The sequence below is a fragment of the Stigmatopora argus genome, chromosome 7 (genome assembly GCF_051989625.1).
Source record: "Stigmatopora argus isolate UIUO_Sarg chromosome 7, RoL_Sarg_1.0, whole genome shotgun sequence".
NCBI lineage: Eukaryota > Metazoa > Chordata > Actinopteri > Syngnathiformes > Syngnathidae > Stigmatopora > Stigmatopora argus.
The window spans coordinates 12,560,737-12,578,933 of NC_135393.1; the positions used below are offsets into that span (position 1 = coordinate 12,560,737).

Consider the following 18,197-nt stretch of genomic DNA (forward strand, 5'->3'; position numbering starts at 1 on the left):
TTGCGCAAAAAAAAAAAAAAAAATGCAGTCCGGGTCTCAATCAACGCTTTCGTCTACCGACCCCGTCTCAGTTTCTTCCATCTGCAGGTCATTGTATAGTGCGGTGACGGCTGTCGTCAGAGGTTGGGTTTCACATTCTTTTCCCAGACCTGTAATTGCTGGGAAGGGGCTTACATTGTCTTTTTCTCGAAGGGGCAATCATTGTAGTTCACACGCATGGTGTTACAAGAGCTGGAGGCTGTAAAGATCTGTCCTTAACAATTATCCTCCACCTTTCTGTCTCAATCACCTTCATTCCTTCATTCACATTTGTCCGATTGCTTTAAGTATACCATTCGTTTTCTGAAGTCATCTGCATGTAGTTTCTTTTGCTTTGCTTTGCTTTTTTTTGCACTTAAATGTTCTCATGTGACTTACCCCAAAATTGCAGGGGTAAATCCACAGGCTCCATATATTTATAGAACATAAAAATGGAAGTAAAGCAAATCCACAAAAGTCATGTATTTTGACTTAAATTGGAAATACAAGGGTAGCTTTCTAAACAGTGCTATTGCATATTGTCATCTGAATAAAATTGTATACAGAAAACATCTGTGAAGAAAATTGAATCATATTTGGGGGTTTTTGTGTCCATATTTTCTAGCTTGAGGTCATTTTCGCAGACAGGAATAGAACTTCTGGGCCTTGGTCAAAGACAGAGGACAATTGTTGGCAGCTTGAGCCATATACATTTTCAGAATTCCCACATAGGATCATAATTGGCTCCCTGACTATGTACTTCCAAAATGTAGTTTGCAGAATCAGTCTAAAATGTCGCTACCGACTGATGAGGTTGCTCCGATTCCCATAATATTGCTATCTATGCTCCGTTAAAAAAGAGAGCAGTCATAAATCTATTGGAGCACTCTGATGATAGGCTTCAGTGGTGGTAGCAAAGCCGAGTACATGTACACATAACAAAACCACAGACGGTACAGATAGTGTGAAGCGATGGAGCAACAATACAGGAGACCACTATATAATCCTAAACTGTACCGCCACAAGTATTCCTCGTCATGTTTATACTCCCCCCTCATAAACTCGGAGACGGGATTCTGCAGTCGCATGTCTTGTTCTGTACTCGCACATAAAATACTCTGACACGCTCTTTGGAAGCCAAAGGTGTGGTCAAGTGTCTTCGCTTGATGGTGAAGTCAGTAACAAGAGTGCTAACTTTGGAATCTTACTGCAGTACTGTTATTAAGTTTACTACATGTAACTTCCTCTGTATTTTCTTTTCCACTCCCTTTGTCGAGGCACATAAGAAAAATACATTTTTGTTAAATTCCGACATCTTAACACACGTTACGTGCTCATTGGACGTACGTTGAGGCCTTATTTCGGTTGAATTCCAAAGTGTCATTTTCACTTTAAGGCTTCTACATTTGACTTCTTTGTCAGAGAATCAGAAAAGAGATGGTGTTTTTATTGTTTGTTTGTTTGTGCATCTTCTTGTGGCAGGGCTGTTCCAAAGTTTATGAAGCGGATTAAAGTACGCGACTACAAAGGCAGGAATGTGTTTGGTGTTCCGTTGCTAGTCATCGTCCAGCGTACTGGTCAACCTCTTCCTCAAGGCATCCAGCAAGCGATGCGCTACTTGAGAAACCAGTGCTTGGACCAGGTAAAATGAGTTTTTTCAATGATGCAATTAAATCCAGTTTATTAAAGAAGAGTCTCACTAATACACTTTTGTTAGTTTTACAAAGGGCCTCTTTTTACCTTTGAAACATCTGCATGTTTTTCCATTCTGTCACACATGCTGAGGCAGAGGGGCCCAGGGGGAATCAGCTCATAGATGTTACATCACCACTCGCTGTCTCTTTGACTAAAAAAAATAGAAGATTAAGCATTGTTTATACATTCCAGAATGAAGGATGAGCACCCTAGTGTTTTTAATAAGGAAAACAAGATGAGGTGATCATATGCTTTTTGAAAGACTCTCTGAGTGATTTTATTTTTGAGGCTTGTATATGACATTTTTCACCTACTCTTTAAGTTTACAGGTGAATTCCTTCGCACCTAACACAGTTCCATGGAGACTTTTATCGAAAACAGTTAGCAAAACAGGGTGTGATGTAACCACTTTTCAAGTAATCTTGAGATTTGGGGGATTTGTAAGAATTTGTATTGTACAACTGAAGAACAGCTCCTCAAGTGCCGTTTCTTTGTTTTCCTTTGTGGCCAGATGACTAATACTGTACTAGTATATGGATTAGATTTCAAAACCTTGGTTGCACATTCCTGACAAATACGTGACATAACTCTTTTTATATGTGTCTCTCTAGGTGGGGCTTTTCAGAAAGTCAGGCGTGAAGTCACGTATCCAAGCTCTACGTCAGATGAACGAGGCCAGCGGGGCCGATGGTGGCGGGGTCAGCTACGAGGGCCAATCGGCCTACGATGTGGCCGACATGCTGAAGCAGTACTTCCGAGATTTGCCCGAACCGCTGCTCACCAGCAAATTGTCCGAGACCTTCCTTCAAATTTATCAATGTAAGTGTATGCCATTTCTTGTTGTTAATGTTCGATATGGCCCTGAAAATATTTCGCGGGAGAAAACTAGCAAGTAAGGTGCCGATACAGTATTTAATCTTCAACATTTTATTTCCAACTGCCATAAAACCACAGAACATGAAGAAAACTTTTGTTGGGCTGTACAGTTGGGTACAGAATTTTGGTGACACGTAACCAATATGCACCAGAAAACAAACATTTCGGTGCATTTTTACCACCCAGTTGTTTCATCGTAAACAATCGGAACATCAGTGACATGAATACTTGTTGACCTGATGGTAGAGGTGAGAAAAAAATGATAATAATTAATATATTTTTTCTAACTGTATTGTATCAGTTATAGTATCATCGCCATCTAATATCCCATAGCAGAAATCAGTATCGGGTGCCAAAAAATAGATTGTATTTTTTTAATAATTCCATGTGTTCCAAGCCTTAAAGCTTACCAGATGAGTTTCTGCCGCCTTTTTTTCGCTAGAGGGCAAGCAAATGGACATTTAAAAGCAAACGCATAAGACAAGTATAGGAAATGCCATTGGGATGAGGTGGACTTTTACAGAATTGGTTCACAGGCCTTTCGCCTTAAGTCTGGTCATAATGGCAGCGTTAGGAAATGTTTGCATAAGGAGGAAGAACACGAAGCTATACATAACTTGCACACACACACACTGTCACTTACATAACCCACTTATGCACTCATATCCCACTTGAACATGTTCCGTCCTCCCAAAGTGTTCCCAGACGCGCAAAGCAGATAACGAAAGTTGATGAATGTTATTGGGGACATCTTTCCACGCAGACATGCCCAAAGAGCTCCGCCTGCAAGCGGCTCGCGCCGCTGTCCTGCTGCTGCCTGACGAGAATCGCGAGGCGCTGAGGACGCTGCTGTGCCTGCTGAGCGACGTGACGGCGAGTGTTGGCGAGAACCAGATGACGCCTACCAACCTGGCCGTCTGCCTGGCGCCGTCCGTATTTCACCTCAACACCCTGAGGCGCAAGGAAAGCTCATCACCAAGGTGTTTGTCTGTCAGTTTTTTTTATTTAAATGGATGGTCCGCGTTGACAGTTAGTGGCAGCTTACATAAGATGTTTGCTGTCCCTCGCGCAAACAGGAAAAGAGTCATACTAAAGAAACAAAAGAGCAGGATATCGTACAGTAGATTGAGTAGGAAGAAAATGAATGAGAGCGTGGCTTGAAAAAGACTGATCAACTAGAGAGGTTATGTAAACCTCTTGATCTCATCGTTTGTTCAGCCGGTATAGGCAGCCTTTTTCCACTTTTTGGTCACAATGATGAATGTTCTTTCCTAATTTCAGTCATCACATCATTCCTCTTCCTCGCAGGGTGATGAACAGGAAGCAGACTCTAGGAAAGCCAGACCAGAGAGACTTGAACGAGAACCTAGCTGCGACCCACGGCTTAGCGCACATGATCCAGGAGTGCAGAAAACTCTTCCGGGTCAGTATCAGTCAACACTAAGGAGTTTTGTATCTCTGCTCCCTTGGCCGTTTTTATATTGTGGTTTATTCAGAAAATTCTGAATGTCAGATGAGACCGCACAGGGTGAGATAGTAAGAACACAGAGACTAGTGAGCAAAATATATGATTAAATTTTTATTCGACATAACATTGTCATAATGTTGCCAACTCCCTATTGGTAGAGCCAGATAGCCCAATAACTGTCATGATGTAGTAGTTCACTCGCCTAACTGAGGTGCGACCTTAAACATTTGATTTAGTCCTTACTGTTTTTGACTTGAGCATCGTCATGGTAATGCAAAATAAATATTCCCACTACGGTGCAGTCCAGCAATGAGCAAAAACATCCCCGCTTCCACTGTCATCAAGTGTCTGCAAAAAGCGCGCTGGAGCCGACCACTGGAAAATAATCAGCCTGATATATGATTACTAATCCAATTTCTATGCCAAGCCTTGGCGCAGACACTGCCTGCACATGCTAAAGGAGCACACGCTGTGTGTCGTTAGGGTTGAGCGCTTAATCAGATTATATGAGTGAGTTTCCTGTCATGGTTGCATCCCTCCCAACAAAGTTACTTAGCCCAGAATTGGCCTTTAATCGAATTTCTATTTTTCCGGTCAAGGCATAAAAGTTTTCTCCTTTTCAAAATAATTGGATTTCATCTCTGCAAATTCTTTTATTTTAAATTAAATAAATCATGCCTTTTTTAATTCTGTTGATCATCCCTGAAAAACTCCAGACTGCGATGGGAAGATAGATTGATAAGCTTACACATCAATCAGTATTCTTATCCTACTACAAACTTAATAATGCTTCCCCTCACATGTGGAAAGTGCTGTTGTATGGAGACGCCATGTCATCTGTAACTATATATTTTGTAATAAGCACGACCCAAAACATGTGTAATACATTAATTCCCTGCTTGTAAAATTGGCTATAAAAGTATAGAGTCCTATTAGTAAAGGTCTACTAAATGTGTTGCCCTTTGGCAAAATTCTCAGATAACGATCACGCGTGTGCAACGTTTAGTTATGTAACCTCATAACACACTCCATCTCACGTGCCATAATTGTACTTGCTGTTACACCAGTGACAGTGATGAGTGTTTTTTACACCCGTTAGCCAGTGAGTCTGCCTGGTGTCTGCTTTGAGTCTCATTCTTAGGAATGGAAACATAATGTCGAAGGTCGTTTTTCAGTGGAAGCTGGACCTAAATTACAGATACACACATACTACCTCTAATAATACTTGCTGTATCAGAATGGCTGTTTCTTCTAAAATGCAGTCAGAGAGACGGCCAATTCATGTTAGGCCCATCTTGTCTCCTGCAGATCCCTGAGGAGATGAATCGCTGTAGGAATTCTTACGTCGAGCAGGCCTTGCTTCCAAGACCTTTGGAGGAGCTGTCGGGTAATGACGGTGGACGAGGAGGCTATCGCTCGTACTTGCGTGATAGCCTTGACGCTCTCCTCAAAGAGGCCAAGGACAAGTTTAAAGGCTACGACAGCTTCTCCACCCCCGAGCAAGCTGAGCTGGCCTATCGCAAGGTAATTCGTCATCTGCTTGGATCCCAAACCTCACTTTCACCCATTCAAGAATGAGATTTTTTAAAAGGGTTTGATGGTCAGTCAGCATGTCTCTTGAGTGTGAGCAAGCCGCCAAAGTGTCTTCTCGGTTGTCTGTGTTTCACGCCCTGCCTTACCGTCTGTCCTACTTCTCCAAATAACTTGTGGAAACGCAGCCGTTACAGTTTCCTGTATTGAGAAACGCGTCCGTGTGAAAGTAGCCTGGCCCTTGGCTTCTCATTCCCCACCCCACCACTGGTCCATGTCTCACTATGACATCAGCTCACACACACAAAGCACCATTTCCCATGTTTGGCGTGTAAAGTCTTTGTACAAGAGGTTATCTAAAGTCACTTGTCTTCAGAAGTCAATGTACAACCTTTTTCATCTGACGAGAAAAGGAAGCAGCTGACTCGGCTAAAGAACATTTGGAATACAAGTGGGACCATTTTCCTAAATAAATCAAGATGAGAGATGGTACTGCGTGTACTTAGAATGTGTAAACATAGCAGAAAAATATGTATAGACATGCGCACTTTAATCACTGAACTTTCAGATGGTGTGAAAGCCAATCCAACACGTACGTCTATGATGGAGTAAAGAGTTAGCAGCCCTTGATCAAATCCAAAATCAACACATTTTGTTTTGAATGAATGGCCAAAGAAATTCCCACAGATGTGCGCCAACATTTTGCAGAAAGTCTCCCCAAAAAGTGGGAGTCTTGATTAGCTTCAGGTTTTTCACATTACATTTGAGTTTTCTTTTTATTTACAAAGCGCCAAATCATTTAGCTGTTTTTGTTATCCGTTCATTTTGTTATCACTGCAGATTTGAGTTATGAGTCATGGGATAATCCAATCAGGAAAGGTGCTCTGGTTAGGCACAGTTATAAAACTGAGAATATGGAATATACCATATGTTTTTCAGATTAATTACACCCAGGGTCTCTTTGGTTTGCTTTGGTTTTGTTCCCCTTTAGATTCTCTTCTACGCATTTCATAATGCTTGGCAAGTCTGAATTGATAAGTGCTTCTCATTAAGTTAGAGGTCGTTGATTCTTTAGTAGTGGGTGGGTGCTACTTCTTCACGAGCTGGTCTAAAGTCCGCCTACAGCGTGCCAACCTTGGTTCTGGCATCTTGGAAATGCAGCTTTGTTCTAGCCAATGGGAGGCCAGCAAGAGTTGGGAGATGGGCAATGGGAAAGCAATCTACCGCACCCCCAAAAAATAATAATTTGGTTTGACGTTTCGTAACTTGGATTTTTTTCCGTATGTTGGAACAAAGGGTTTCCCATCGAGGCCTCTCGTAACCTGAATATTTCATATGTAGAAGCATTTGTAAGTAGTGTTACCATTGTTGTAAAATGATAAAATAGGAAGAAATTGTGATTTAATATTTTATATTGCATTTAATATTTCTGAAGACTAGCAACAAATAAATCTCATGCAATTAAAACAGGAATTTAGAGGGGGAAATTAGACATTTCAGATGACTATTTGAACAACTTTCTGCTAAACCTTTACCTGAAATGTGAACAAACGGAATATCCATCTGATCGGCTTTGGTAGTAAGTTCTTGCCCTCATTTTGTTCAGGTACAAGATGGTTTTCCACTGAGGCTGTGGAAGGTGACTGTGGATGTGCCAGCAACTCCAGAGGAGGTCCTGAACAGAATCCTGAGAGAGCAGGCGCGCTGGGATGACGACCTGTACGAAAGTCGCGTTGTGGAAACCCTGGACGAGAGGACTGAGGTGTACCAGTATGTCCGGAACACCATGGCCCCCCATCCAATGAGGGACCACCTGGTGCTCAGGTAAATAGTTTACGAACCTCCGCTCAGGTGGCGTGCTTGTGGTCTAACGGACGTTTTTTTTTTCAACACCAGAACCTGGACAACCGATTTACCGAAAGGCGCATGTGCGCTGTTGTCTACATCAGTGGATCACAGCGCCGCCCCTGTGGTGGGCGTGCGCGCTAACGTTCTCCTATCACGCTACTTCATCGAAGCTTGCGGAGCCAACAAGTCACGGCTTACGCATATTTCCAGAATGGATTGCAGGTCAGTGTTTTGCTTTTTAAATCGAGCTTGAACAATTCCATTAATTTTGACACTCCAGTCTCTCAAAGACTCATATTTTTAAAAAAGCGATAACTAAAGCCTGATAGACGCACTCCCATTTTTAACAATAATTCAGAGCAGGATCCACGTTAAACACTTTGCTCTCTGTTGTCGAATTACGCAGGGGTCGCTTCCCAGAGTGGTACAACAAACTGCACGGACATTTGTGTGCTGCCGAAGCGGTGCGGATCCGTGAATCTTTTACGCTGCCTGCCGACAAATGAGACTGACTTCATTCCATTCGGAGGAAGCCCATCCTCCACCTCATTTCAAACACAGGACAAAGCTCGGCTCCTGGATTTGAAGGACTTTTTATTTTGTCCCCTCCAACTTATTCTTGTTACCTTTTAAAATGCCACCTGAATATTTATGTCGGCCAAAGAACATTGATGAGGTAGGATGTGAAGCTTTACCCAAAGACTTCTATTGCTTCTGAGAAGCATGTGGAGTGAGACCAACCATTAGTTAAAATCAACATAATCCAGTGTACATACACTACTACTCTTTTCACACTTGATATTAATGCTTTCTGACCGTCCTTATTTTTGTCTCTCTGTTACAACACATGGGAGGAAGTGCATACAATATTTATGAACTAGTGCGGATTGATGAGTGCTTGGTTGAAGGAAAGTGTGAATGTGCTGAGATCGAGAGGAGAGGATATTCTTAAAAAAAACTGTTCAATTTACGGTACAGCTGGGGTTGCGAGAATTTTACAGTTAAAAAAAAAACAAGAAAATGTCCATTTTACTCTGACTCAAAATCATGGTAGAAAAAATATTTTATTGTTGTTTTTTTAACATGTGATCTATACATAATTGGTCACCACACTCTTTTTCTAGTTCTTCCTCTCAACCTGTATGTGAACTCAGACATCATTTTGGCAGTCAAGTGTGTTGACTACTGTGCTGCAGAAGAGCTGTTGGGCAAGTGCTGTGCATGTGGAAATTTAGGTGAGTTTTAATCCCTTAGATGTCAAAACGGGCGATGGTGGCCAAATCCAGACTAGGAAATTATGTCGGTAGTCAGCACGGTTAGCTGCTGCGGTGATGGAGTCATTATGGTAGTTATTTTGTTAATTGGACAGTAAACTTCAGTTTTTTTAGCATTACAATTATAGCAAAAACAGCTACTCGTGTTTAACTGTAAATTAAATTAAAAATAAATAAAAGCAGCCAAAAGTAAAACCTACCTTAATGTTCCATTGAGAGGAATGATTGTTGACCAAATCCGAGAATTTTTCTTTCTACAGCACAAACTTTATTGTACCTCCACAAACATTTTACAACTTTTGAGAATATTGACTGTCACAATGCATGAGAACACAACACATAATATAAAAAAATGGCAAGCGAAAATGTCCTTTTATAAAGGTGGGAATTTTACAGGTTTTACTGTAAAGATGAGGGCAGATTGCATGTTTTTCCAAAAAAAAAGGAAGGAAGACAAGCTTCCTTCTGTGTAGTTGTTCACTTGTTTTAACACCGCTCGATGCATACTTCACTTAAGCCATTGTCCACATATTTCACGCATAACCGTGTCGCTCTGCCAAATAATAACACGTGAAAATGACCGTTAATTTAAAACAAATATATATTTATACCTCAGATATATGTTTCTTTTGTATCGTTTTGTTGTATTGTATTGTAAATGTAAAGCTCTGTTACAGGAATGGAAAAAAATGCTTTATCTTTTATAATAATATTATTTCTGTACAGGTTAATCAAAGTGCACTATTAAATGTATTCAAAGAAACATTTTGCTCATATTTCTGATGGGTCTACCCGGAATCCAAACTCCAAATATTTCCTTATAAACTCTATGGTCATTTGTTCTGATCAAGGGGCGCATTACTGTTATTATATATACGTATATATTTAGCTATGACAGTTAAGTCTCAATTGGGCCATTGTGGAGTTGAGGGAACGTGGAATTTTTTTTTCTCATATCACGTTGTTTGGCACTTTCAAATTGCACAAGACAAAATGTCTTTTGTAGCACAGTGGTCTAAAAGCGTGTCGCATCATTCCAGGAATGGAGGACATTTTGTCTTCAAAATTCTTTATTTTTTTTAAAAAAATGACCCTTCCCATCTGGTTTTCTGCTACATATTCACTAAAATTAAGTTAAAAAATATCAAAGGCTTTTGAGCTAATGTTAAAGATCAATTGTAAGTTTTTATTGCAAATTTAATTTGATATTCACAATATTTGATACAATTAGAGTCATAGTCAGAATTGCAAATCCATATTAATGTTGTGGTAGACGTTTTTATAAGGCTATAGTCATCCAAAAATTGTAAAAGTTACACTAACAGGTGCCTATTTAGCCTGTCGTTCTATGGTTAACATTTTTTACTTAGTGTGTTTATTCTTGGTTTCTGATCAAATGAAAAAATTCTCTGCCTAAATTGTGACTTATATATACTTTTTTCCCCTCTTCATTGAACATTATTTGGCTGGTGTCTGAAAAATATGCTACTCATTTTCTACAACTCAAAATTGGGTATCCAGCCAATAAGGTGTGCCAAGATGTCAGCACGGTTGTCTGTAATTGTCAAACATAACCTTGGACCATGTACTATTGCCTCCTGTTCCAAGTGTGACAGCTGTAGCAAGTGGAAACTTGACTGTGAGAACTATGCGTTTGGAATACGTGCCGGTAATCTCGTCCCTTCACTCATACTTGACGGAGAACTCCAGAAGGCTTGTATTTTTTTTCAAATTTCCTTGACCCAATGCCTGCAATTGGCACCAATAGACGTCCATACTACTGTAGCTGAGATGGCTGGCAGTGACCATGGATACGTCAAGAGATGCGCACGTCGTGCTGGGAACCAAAACACGATAGGGAGATTATGCAGTGCCAGATAAGGGTGACCCAGAGTCAGCTTGCATTCCGGCACGCTTGTCTGAGATTCAACCACTACAGGGTTCCCACATTGATAAATGAGCATAAACATGTAGGTGCACGCTTGCGTGATAAGACAAACCGCTCAAATATTTACTTGGAATAAGCAACATTACAGCTGCGAATTGAACTATTTGGATTTCAACTAGTTTACTTTCTAGGCATGAAATATGGGTCAGTGCCGAGGGGGGAAAAAAATCACAATTTCTTCTTATGTATGGTTGGAAACAGGTTGCGATCAGAAACTGAAAAGGGGTTTATCTTGGTCTTGCATTGCTTTTGTGAATTGTGTAAAATAAAATTAATAATAATTCAAAGGAAAAAAAAGTGCACAACAACTGTTGACGTCATCGTCCTCCATTTGCTGTCCACTTTGTCCTGTTTGGAAGTTCTGCTCAAAATATTGAAAGTTGAGTTGTAGACTTTGTGTATTCATCTGACAAATCAAATGCATTTTAAGTGCTGAACTTATCCATTTCAAATACTATATGCTTATACTATTTTTGCATATATAACATATGCTTGTTAAAATGCAAATGTAAACAGTGCGTTGAAGCTTATTTTGTAACTTCTATGCTATTTGAGGTAGCATTTACCAACAGAAAAGATTTCCAAAACAATTCTTAATTTACCAGAATAATAAAACATCGGAAAAAAAACAATTCCACCATTTATGACAATAGTTTCTATGGAAAATATCCAATCCAACAAGCATACCTATGCCATAAGGAGAATAGAAGTACGTATACTATAGGTGATGGAAAGATAAAAAATGTGATAACCATACATTCAAAATGCATTCTCTTTCAAAAAATTTTAGATTCTCTTCAGATTATATAGTATCCTATATCAGATGGTTTTCAGCCATATGTGCTCATGCAAATGAACGTACTGTACTTTGCATTCCATCACGTCGTGTAAGGCGAGCAATGTTTGCCTGTTGGCCTCTACCCACCGTCAAAACTTGAGTAGCCGTGTTGGGGTGGAAGGAATTTGATATACGTGCCAACTATCTGACACATGCTGTGGGTCACATAGCTGCTTGGTGCTGGGATTGTACATCTGTTGTGGCAACACTAGTCAAGTATGTCATTAACATCATGTCATCCTGTATTTTACCCACAGTTTCGTAACATATATAACAAACAGGGTCTAAAATGTCGCTTTCTAAGAGGAAGAAAAACAGTCTGCTATTATTTACTCTTTTTGTTTCCCTTCAGAGTGTGTTTAATTCCATCCGTTCAACTTGTTGTCGTGTTAGGACTCATTTACAAACATTAATCAACTCTATTTGACATACCGGATATACTGTATGTACTGTATGGTATAAATAGGACATGTGTTGTGTTAGTAATAGTGGAAAATGTTCAAAACAACCATTAACCCTTTATAAGAAACTCATTCAATTCAATGCGAGAGGCTGAGAGCGAATGTATTTAGTTTTATTTATTTAGTTAATCTACTGCATCTGTAATGCAAATGATCACTTCCAGTCCTTCTAGTCGATGTGGATTGGACATTTAGTGTTTTTAATGGCACTAAAATATGAGCATTCACATAGTTTAAATGAATTCTAAGTCTGTTGTTGTCAATGACTGGGAATTAAATAAATTCTACGAAATTTAGATTTTTTTTTTTTACTTAGGGAGCCATAAACGGCCTGTACAATATTAATTTTAGAGCGTGTGTGTTCAGGATTTTATTTCCATTTTGTTGTGTTATTTAGCACCGTCTAGTGGTAACTGTATGTCAGCACAGTATTTATGTGCGGCCCCGACGCAAGATGGCCGACAAGTTGCAAGGCTTGTCCACTTTGACTAACAGCGCGCATCAGACATCTTGTTTAATAAATACATATTTTTGTCCGGAACAGTGTTTGCAAGCTGGGACCGCACGTGTGGAACATTGTGGACAAGCTGAAAGGAAATTTGGGTAAAATTCAATTTTTATCGTACTGATCTTTATCAAAATACTTTAACGAGTCTACTAATTCGTTTTTCTGCTTTCCTTGTCGAGTCAAATGCTGTCGCCATTCTGTGTGTACGTCTAATGGTGAAAAACATAAACAAACATTTTATCGTTCACATGTGAAGGTTGAATTCATTTCTCCAATATTATTCCCTTTCATTGACTGTAAACGTCGTTTAGACTCTTTTAAGATTGTCCAAGTGAGGTACAATTACGTATTTTAGTCGTTTGAGATTTATTTTGTTGAATCAAAGAAACATCTTTGAACGATTGATTTTTAATCCAATCAGCTGTTGGTCAAATTGAACAATCGATTGTCTGTCAATGAATTTAGGATTTGCTGTAGTAACAAAACTGCCATATAGATGAAAGAGAGGGGAAAATGTGAAAAATCAGCAATGGAATAAATCGATGAATAACCCATAAAATAACAAGTACTAAAACTTTTCCGAATATCAGAATGAACATGAAGACATGACGATTTTGTTGTCAGGTTGCCAGCATGTCTTCCAAAAAGAATGTCAGACCGAAGGAGGAGACCCCGGCGGACGAGCGCTTCACGCGCGTCAAGCGGGACCCTCGCTTTTGGGAGATGCCCGAACGCGAGCGGAAGATCAAGATCGACAAGCGCTTTACGTCCATGTTCCACGACGAGCGCTTTAGCATCAAATCCACTGTGGACAAGCGAGGGAGGCCCATCGAGACCTCCACCGCAGAAGACCTCAGACGCTTCTATCAAATATCTGAAGATGACAGTGATGAGGAAGAGGAAAAAGATTCAAAAGAAGAGGAGGGCGACAATGAGAAAGAGGTAAAAGAAAATGAAGATGATGCTTCAGAAGAAGACGATGAGGATTCGGGCTCGGATTCCGGAGAAGAAAGCGGCCCGGATCTGGCTCGCGGCAAAGGCAACGTAGAGACGAGCTCGGACGAAGACGGCGAAAGTGACGTGGACGACATTCTGCAACGCGAGGAAGAGGAAATCCAGCATGACTGGGGCGAACTCTGCAAAGACACCGTGCGCAACGAACAGGTCAGCAACGATGGAACCAGCTCAGGTTCGACGGACGAGTCACGACGGGCGTTTTTGTTTTTGCAGGTTTGGCCCCGACTGGCTATTTGTAACGTGGACTGGGATCGCCTGAAGGCCAAAGACCTGTTGGCTATCCTCAACTCCTTCAAGCCCGAAGGAGGTGTCGTGCTCTCTGTCAAGGTAGGCGGAGCCCCAGAGTGGGGCGCCATTTTTCTATGGGTTCTTGTCGACTTGGCCCCAAAGTTTGTTTTGAACAAGGAACATCACAATGAGAAGGAATTTTAGGGGGGTGCTCAGTTCAGTTGAATTAGAGGTGTCGCCGATCTGATCATATGATTGGGAATCGGGCAAAAAATAGTTTTTCCCAATGTCATTTGTTTGCAGGCTTGTTTTGGGATGCACTGATTTGCAAGAAAAATATTTGGAGGGCACGTAGATGTGCTATTTATTAAATTTCAGCGGTATAAAGATGGCAGATCCACAAAATCTATTGACTCAGTCTTGACCCGATGAACAAGTATTTCATCCCTGGTTAGAATTTTGGCATCCATGTACATAAACTTCACACTTTGGGTCATGCAAGCCACAGGTCTTTAAAAGTTTCAACTAAATTTGGTGCGCTAATTCCAATATTTTTGTCCCTTTTTTTCCGAGTGTGTCAATTGTTTGCTCCCCACTTATGTTGTTACGACTTTCACCAAATTTGAATTTATTCAAAAATATCTTTGCTGCAGATTTATCCGTCGGAGTTTGGCAAGGAAAGGCTCAAGTTGGAGGAGTCCCATGGACCCCTGGATCTCAAAGCCCTCCCCGAAGACTCTGAAGATGACACCGAAGACGACAGGTGATATTAAAATCTCAAAGATGGTGCTATTAATACGTTATTTTAACGTAGGGATGTCAAACTCAATGCCCTGAGAGTCCATTCATTTTCCGTGCCTCGGAAAAGTTAAGTTTCTGTTATGGGGTTTTATAAGGATTGATTGTGAGATGGACAATGTCAGGTGAATTGATTCAGTTCTAATCGAGTAATTATTGTTTACTCGATTAACCCCTAAACCAGGGGTGTCAAACTGATTATTGCACTTTTGTTGCCAGGGTGTACCGCGAGAAGAGGCGAGACTACCAGTTCAAGCGGCTCAAATACTTTTACGCCGTGGCCGAGTGCGACTCCGCCGCCACGGCCGCCCAAATTTACCAAGAGTGTGATGGATATGAGTACGAGAGCAGCTGCACCGTCCTCGATCTCAGGTGGCGCAAATACCCCCCACGACCGCAAGCATCGGGCCTACTCCAACTCTGCGCGCTTTTCTTTCTCCAGGTTCATTCCTGACGAGATAACTTTTGAAGACTCTCCTAAAGACGTGGCCACCAACGTCAACTTGGCGACGTACACGCCCAAACTTTTCACTTCGTCAGCCAACGCCACTTCTAAGGTAATTATGGAGTACCACAATTGGACATTTTACATCTCACCCTACGGATTTTAAATCATTTTCAAATGAAGTACTAAAAAGCATGGTACTCGGACAATTCGCCGAAAGACGTTTGGCCGACGGACAGTTCGCCGAAACGGGATTCGTGTGCTCACCCCGCCCCTGGATCGTGTGTGTACATGTTTTTCAACCTCGGCTCGCGGGCCATATACGGCCCGTTACAGATAACATTCATTTAGGAATAACAAGGGCATGTACTGCCCCCCGCTGGACATATTTCTAAACACAAGTACGTACTACAATGTGCTGCCAATTTTTTATATTTTTTATTTTATCCTTGCGTTTAAATTAGTAGCCATTTGGAGATCACGCAGAACAGTACGTGACAGAAGAAATAGAGAAAATAAAGTAGTAGTAACAGTAAGTACTACTGTAATGAAATTGTAAATCCAGAAATCCTACTCCAGAAACGGAGAATCTGTAACTGGCCGAGGTTGAAAAACATGTACACACACGATCCGGTGGCGGGGCGAGCGCGCCAACCCCGTTCCGGTGAAACGTCCGTTCAGCGAACTGTCCGTCGGCCAAACGTCCGTCGGCGTTGCGTCTTTTGGCGAATCGTCCGGTCACGAAAAAGCATGACGCAAGCGTAAGAAAAAAAATGAATTGATTTCTTGTTAAAAAGAAAAAAAAAAGTTTTATTTTTTCAAAAGATCAAGGAACGATTAATTTCAGGTTAATTGTTATTTCAGGTGGAGCTGACGTGGGACGAAACGGACCAGGATCGTGTGAGCGCCCTCAACAGGAAGTTTGATAAAGGTGATCTTTTGGACATGGACTTCAAGGCCTACCTGGCGTCGTCCAGCGAAGACGAAGAGGAGGAGGAGGTGGAGGAGGAGGAAGAGGAGGAAAACGAGGACAAGAATCTGTCGACAAAAACCAAGGGCGAGGATCAGATTCAGAAGTACCGGCGGCTGCTGCTGGAGCTCCACGATAAAGAGAGGAACCAAGAGCAGGAGGACAAAGACATGGAGATCACATGGGTGCCCGGTGAGAGAAAACACGCGCTCCATCGGAATTCTGTCCCGTTGATGACCGTTTTTTTTTTACACTTGGGCCTGCAGGTTTGAAGGAGACGACAGAACAGTTGGTGAAGAAAAAGCTGGAGGAGAAGGAGCCGCAACCGACGCCCTGGGAGGATTTCCTGAAGAAGAAGAAAGAAAAGAAAAAGAAGAACCATCAAAAGAAAGGCAACGATGAGGTAGACCTCGTCGGTCGGCGTGGCTCGGCGGCCCCTCGACAACTGTGAACGGGATCTTTTCCTTCAGAGTGAATCCGAGCTGAGTAGCGATGAAATTCCTTCTGACGTGGACCTCGACGACCCCTTCTTCAGCTCAGAGACGCTCGCCGCGGGTGGGCGGACGACCTCGTTTCCATGCCGACGGCGATAGACGTCCAATCCGTGTATTGTGCGGCTATCGCCATCAAATGGCATGCGAGCTATTTCAATGTGTTCGCATTGATTTTGGTTTTCATCCATTCTCGCGGGTGTTCTTCAGATGTGAAGAACAAAAACAAGGACAAGAAAAAGAAGGGAAAACTGGATGAAGACGATGATCAAGAACGCGTCGAGAAACACAAGGTCACGCAAATTCATTGACATAAACACGCACATAACCGGTATTAATTGTCAGCTATTTTGTTACTCGATGAATGGTTTAGGCGGAGATGTCTCTCCTGGTGGACGACGAGGACGAGCGGCACAAACATTTCAACTACGACAAGTTGGTGGAGCACCAGAACCTGAGCAAGAAGAAGAAGAAAAAGCTGTTAAAGAAAGGAGAGGCCCTCCAGGAGGACACGTTCAAGGTCAGTGGCCCATCGGCCACCTCGGCCATCTTGCGCGTGTCACTGAGGACCGAGGTGGCGCTCTCGCCCTTCCAGGTGGACGTGTCCGACCGGCGCTTCGAGGCCATGTTCACGTCGCACCTGTACAATCTGGACCCGTCGCACCCGAGCTACAAAAAGACACGTGGCACTCAGAGCATCCAGGAGGAAAAACGGCGGCGGCGACAGGAAGAAGACGACGAGGACGAGCGCCGGGGAGCGAAGGGTGACGGAGCAACATCTCAGGCGGTGACTGAGAAAGCTGCCGAGCGAGACGTTCCGCCCGAGACGTCGAAGGATGCTAGTTTGTCTTTGCTGGTTAAGTCCATTAAGAGCAAAACCAAGGACTTTCAAGCACGCAAGAGAGCAAAATTACTTTGAACATCTCCCAACCCCCAGAAAATAAATGAATAATTTGCATTATATAACAATTATTTACTAAATAGCAGTGTCATCATCAATAACCCTAAAATCATCAAGACTTTCTAAACCAAGTCCTATCATATATCATAATTGGCAGCCAATAACATTATTCTAGTGGAAGATTTTGCTTTTGTTCAAACAGTCACGCACGCCCTTTACAAAACGATCTAAATTCTTCTCGGCAATCCTTCAGAATACAAAGGACACCATTTCGATGTATGATCACAGTCCAAGTCCTGAATGTCATCAAAATGTATTTTTTAAGTCACCTTTAGAGTGGGTGTGGCCAAATGAGGGTTGTCGGAAGTGATTTCAAGCCACCAGGTGCTCACGCATTTGGTCTACCTGTTACATTGCACCTCAATCAAATAACCTGGCTTCTGGACAGCTTGCTGGTGAGTTGATCATTTTATTCTTAAACAATTTATAGTAAGGTTTGTACTATTGAACTAAATCCTTCTGTATTTTGCCACGTGTAGTATAGCTATTTTAGTGGGGAAAAATGACCACATAGTGAAAGCCTTTTTCTCTTAAAACATGTAATGTTATTTATCATGTATTAAAAAATACAATGTATTGTAAGACTCTTTCATAATAGATTATTTTTAAAGACCATGTAGTATAGTAGGCTTTTTTTCCCAAAAAACGCGAAAGTCGGGGGACTAATGCGGAAATATTTTCACAGTATTCCCTCGATTTTCGCGTTTTTGGATGCTTCGCGGTTTTTGCACTTTTTCACATTTTTCTGCGCATAGCGAAAGTCGGGGGACTACTGCGGAAATATTTTCACAGTATTCCCTCGATTTTCGCGTTTTTGGATGCT

At 41.7% G+C, this 18,197-nt stretch overlaps 2 protein-coding genes across 6 annotated transcripts in view; both read left to right on the forward strand.

Moving 5' to 3' along the window:
- The window catches only part of dlc1 (DLC1 Rho GTPase activating protein), a 64,174-nt gene extending 54,689 nt beyond the window's left edge, over window positions 1-9,485 (forward strand). For all 5 annotated transcript variants that reach the window (XM_077605810.1, XM_077605812.1, XM_077605811.1 and 2 more), the window contains 8 exons: window positions 1,501-1,660; window positions 2,325-2,532; window positions 3,353-3,569; window positions 3,898-4,012; window positions 5,366-5,581; window positions 7,194-7,411; window positions 7,484-7,657; window positions 7,842-9,485. In XM_077605810.1, coding sequence (XP_077461936.1) covers window positions 1,501-1,660; window positions 2,325-2,532; window positions 3,353-3,569; window positions 3,898-4,012; window positions 5,366-5,581; window positions 7,194-7,411; window positions 7,484-7,657; window positions 7,842-7,941 — 1,408 coding nt within the window. In that variant the 3' untranslated portion in view covers window positions 7,942-9,485. The remainder of the gene's footprint in view (window positions 1-1,500; window positions 1,661-2,324; window positions 2,533-3,352; window positions 3,570-3,897; window positions 4,013-5,365; window positions 5,582-7,193; window positions 7,412-7,483; window positions 7,658-7,841) is intronic.
- On the forward strand, window positions 8,525-17,956 carry esf1 (ESF1 nucleolar pre-rRNA processing protein). Its single transcript, XM_077605819.1, has 13 exons — window positions 8,525-8,670; window positions 12,501-12,559; window positions 13,089-13,628; window positions 13,695-13,808; window positions 14,363-14,472; window positions 14,727-14,879; window positions 14,950-15,064; window positions 15,817-16,114; window positions 16,189-16,325; window positions 16,393-16,477; window positions 16,624-16,706; window positions 16,787-16,933; window positions 17,009-17,956. The coding sequence occupies exons 3-13, from the start codon at window positions 13,098-13,100 to the stop codon at window positions 17,330-17,332; spliced, it is 2,097 nt and encodes a 698-aa protein (XP_077461945.1). The 5' UTR covers window positions 8,525-8,670; window positions 12,501-12,559; window positions 13,089-13,097; the 3' UTR covers window positions 17,333-17,956.
- The last annotated feature ends 241 nt before the right edge of the window (window positions 17,957-18,197 follow it).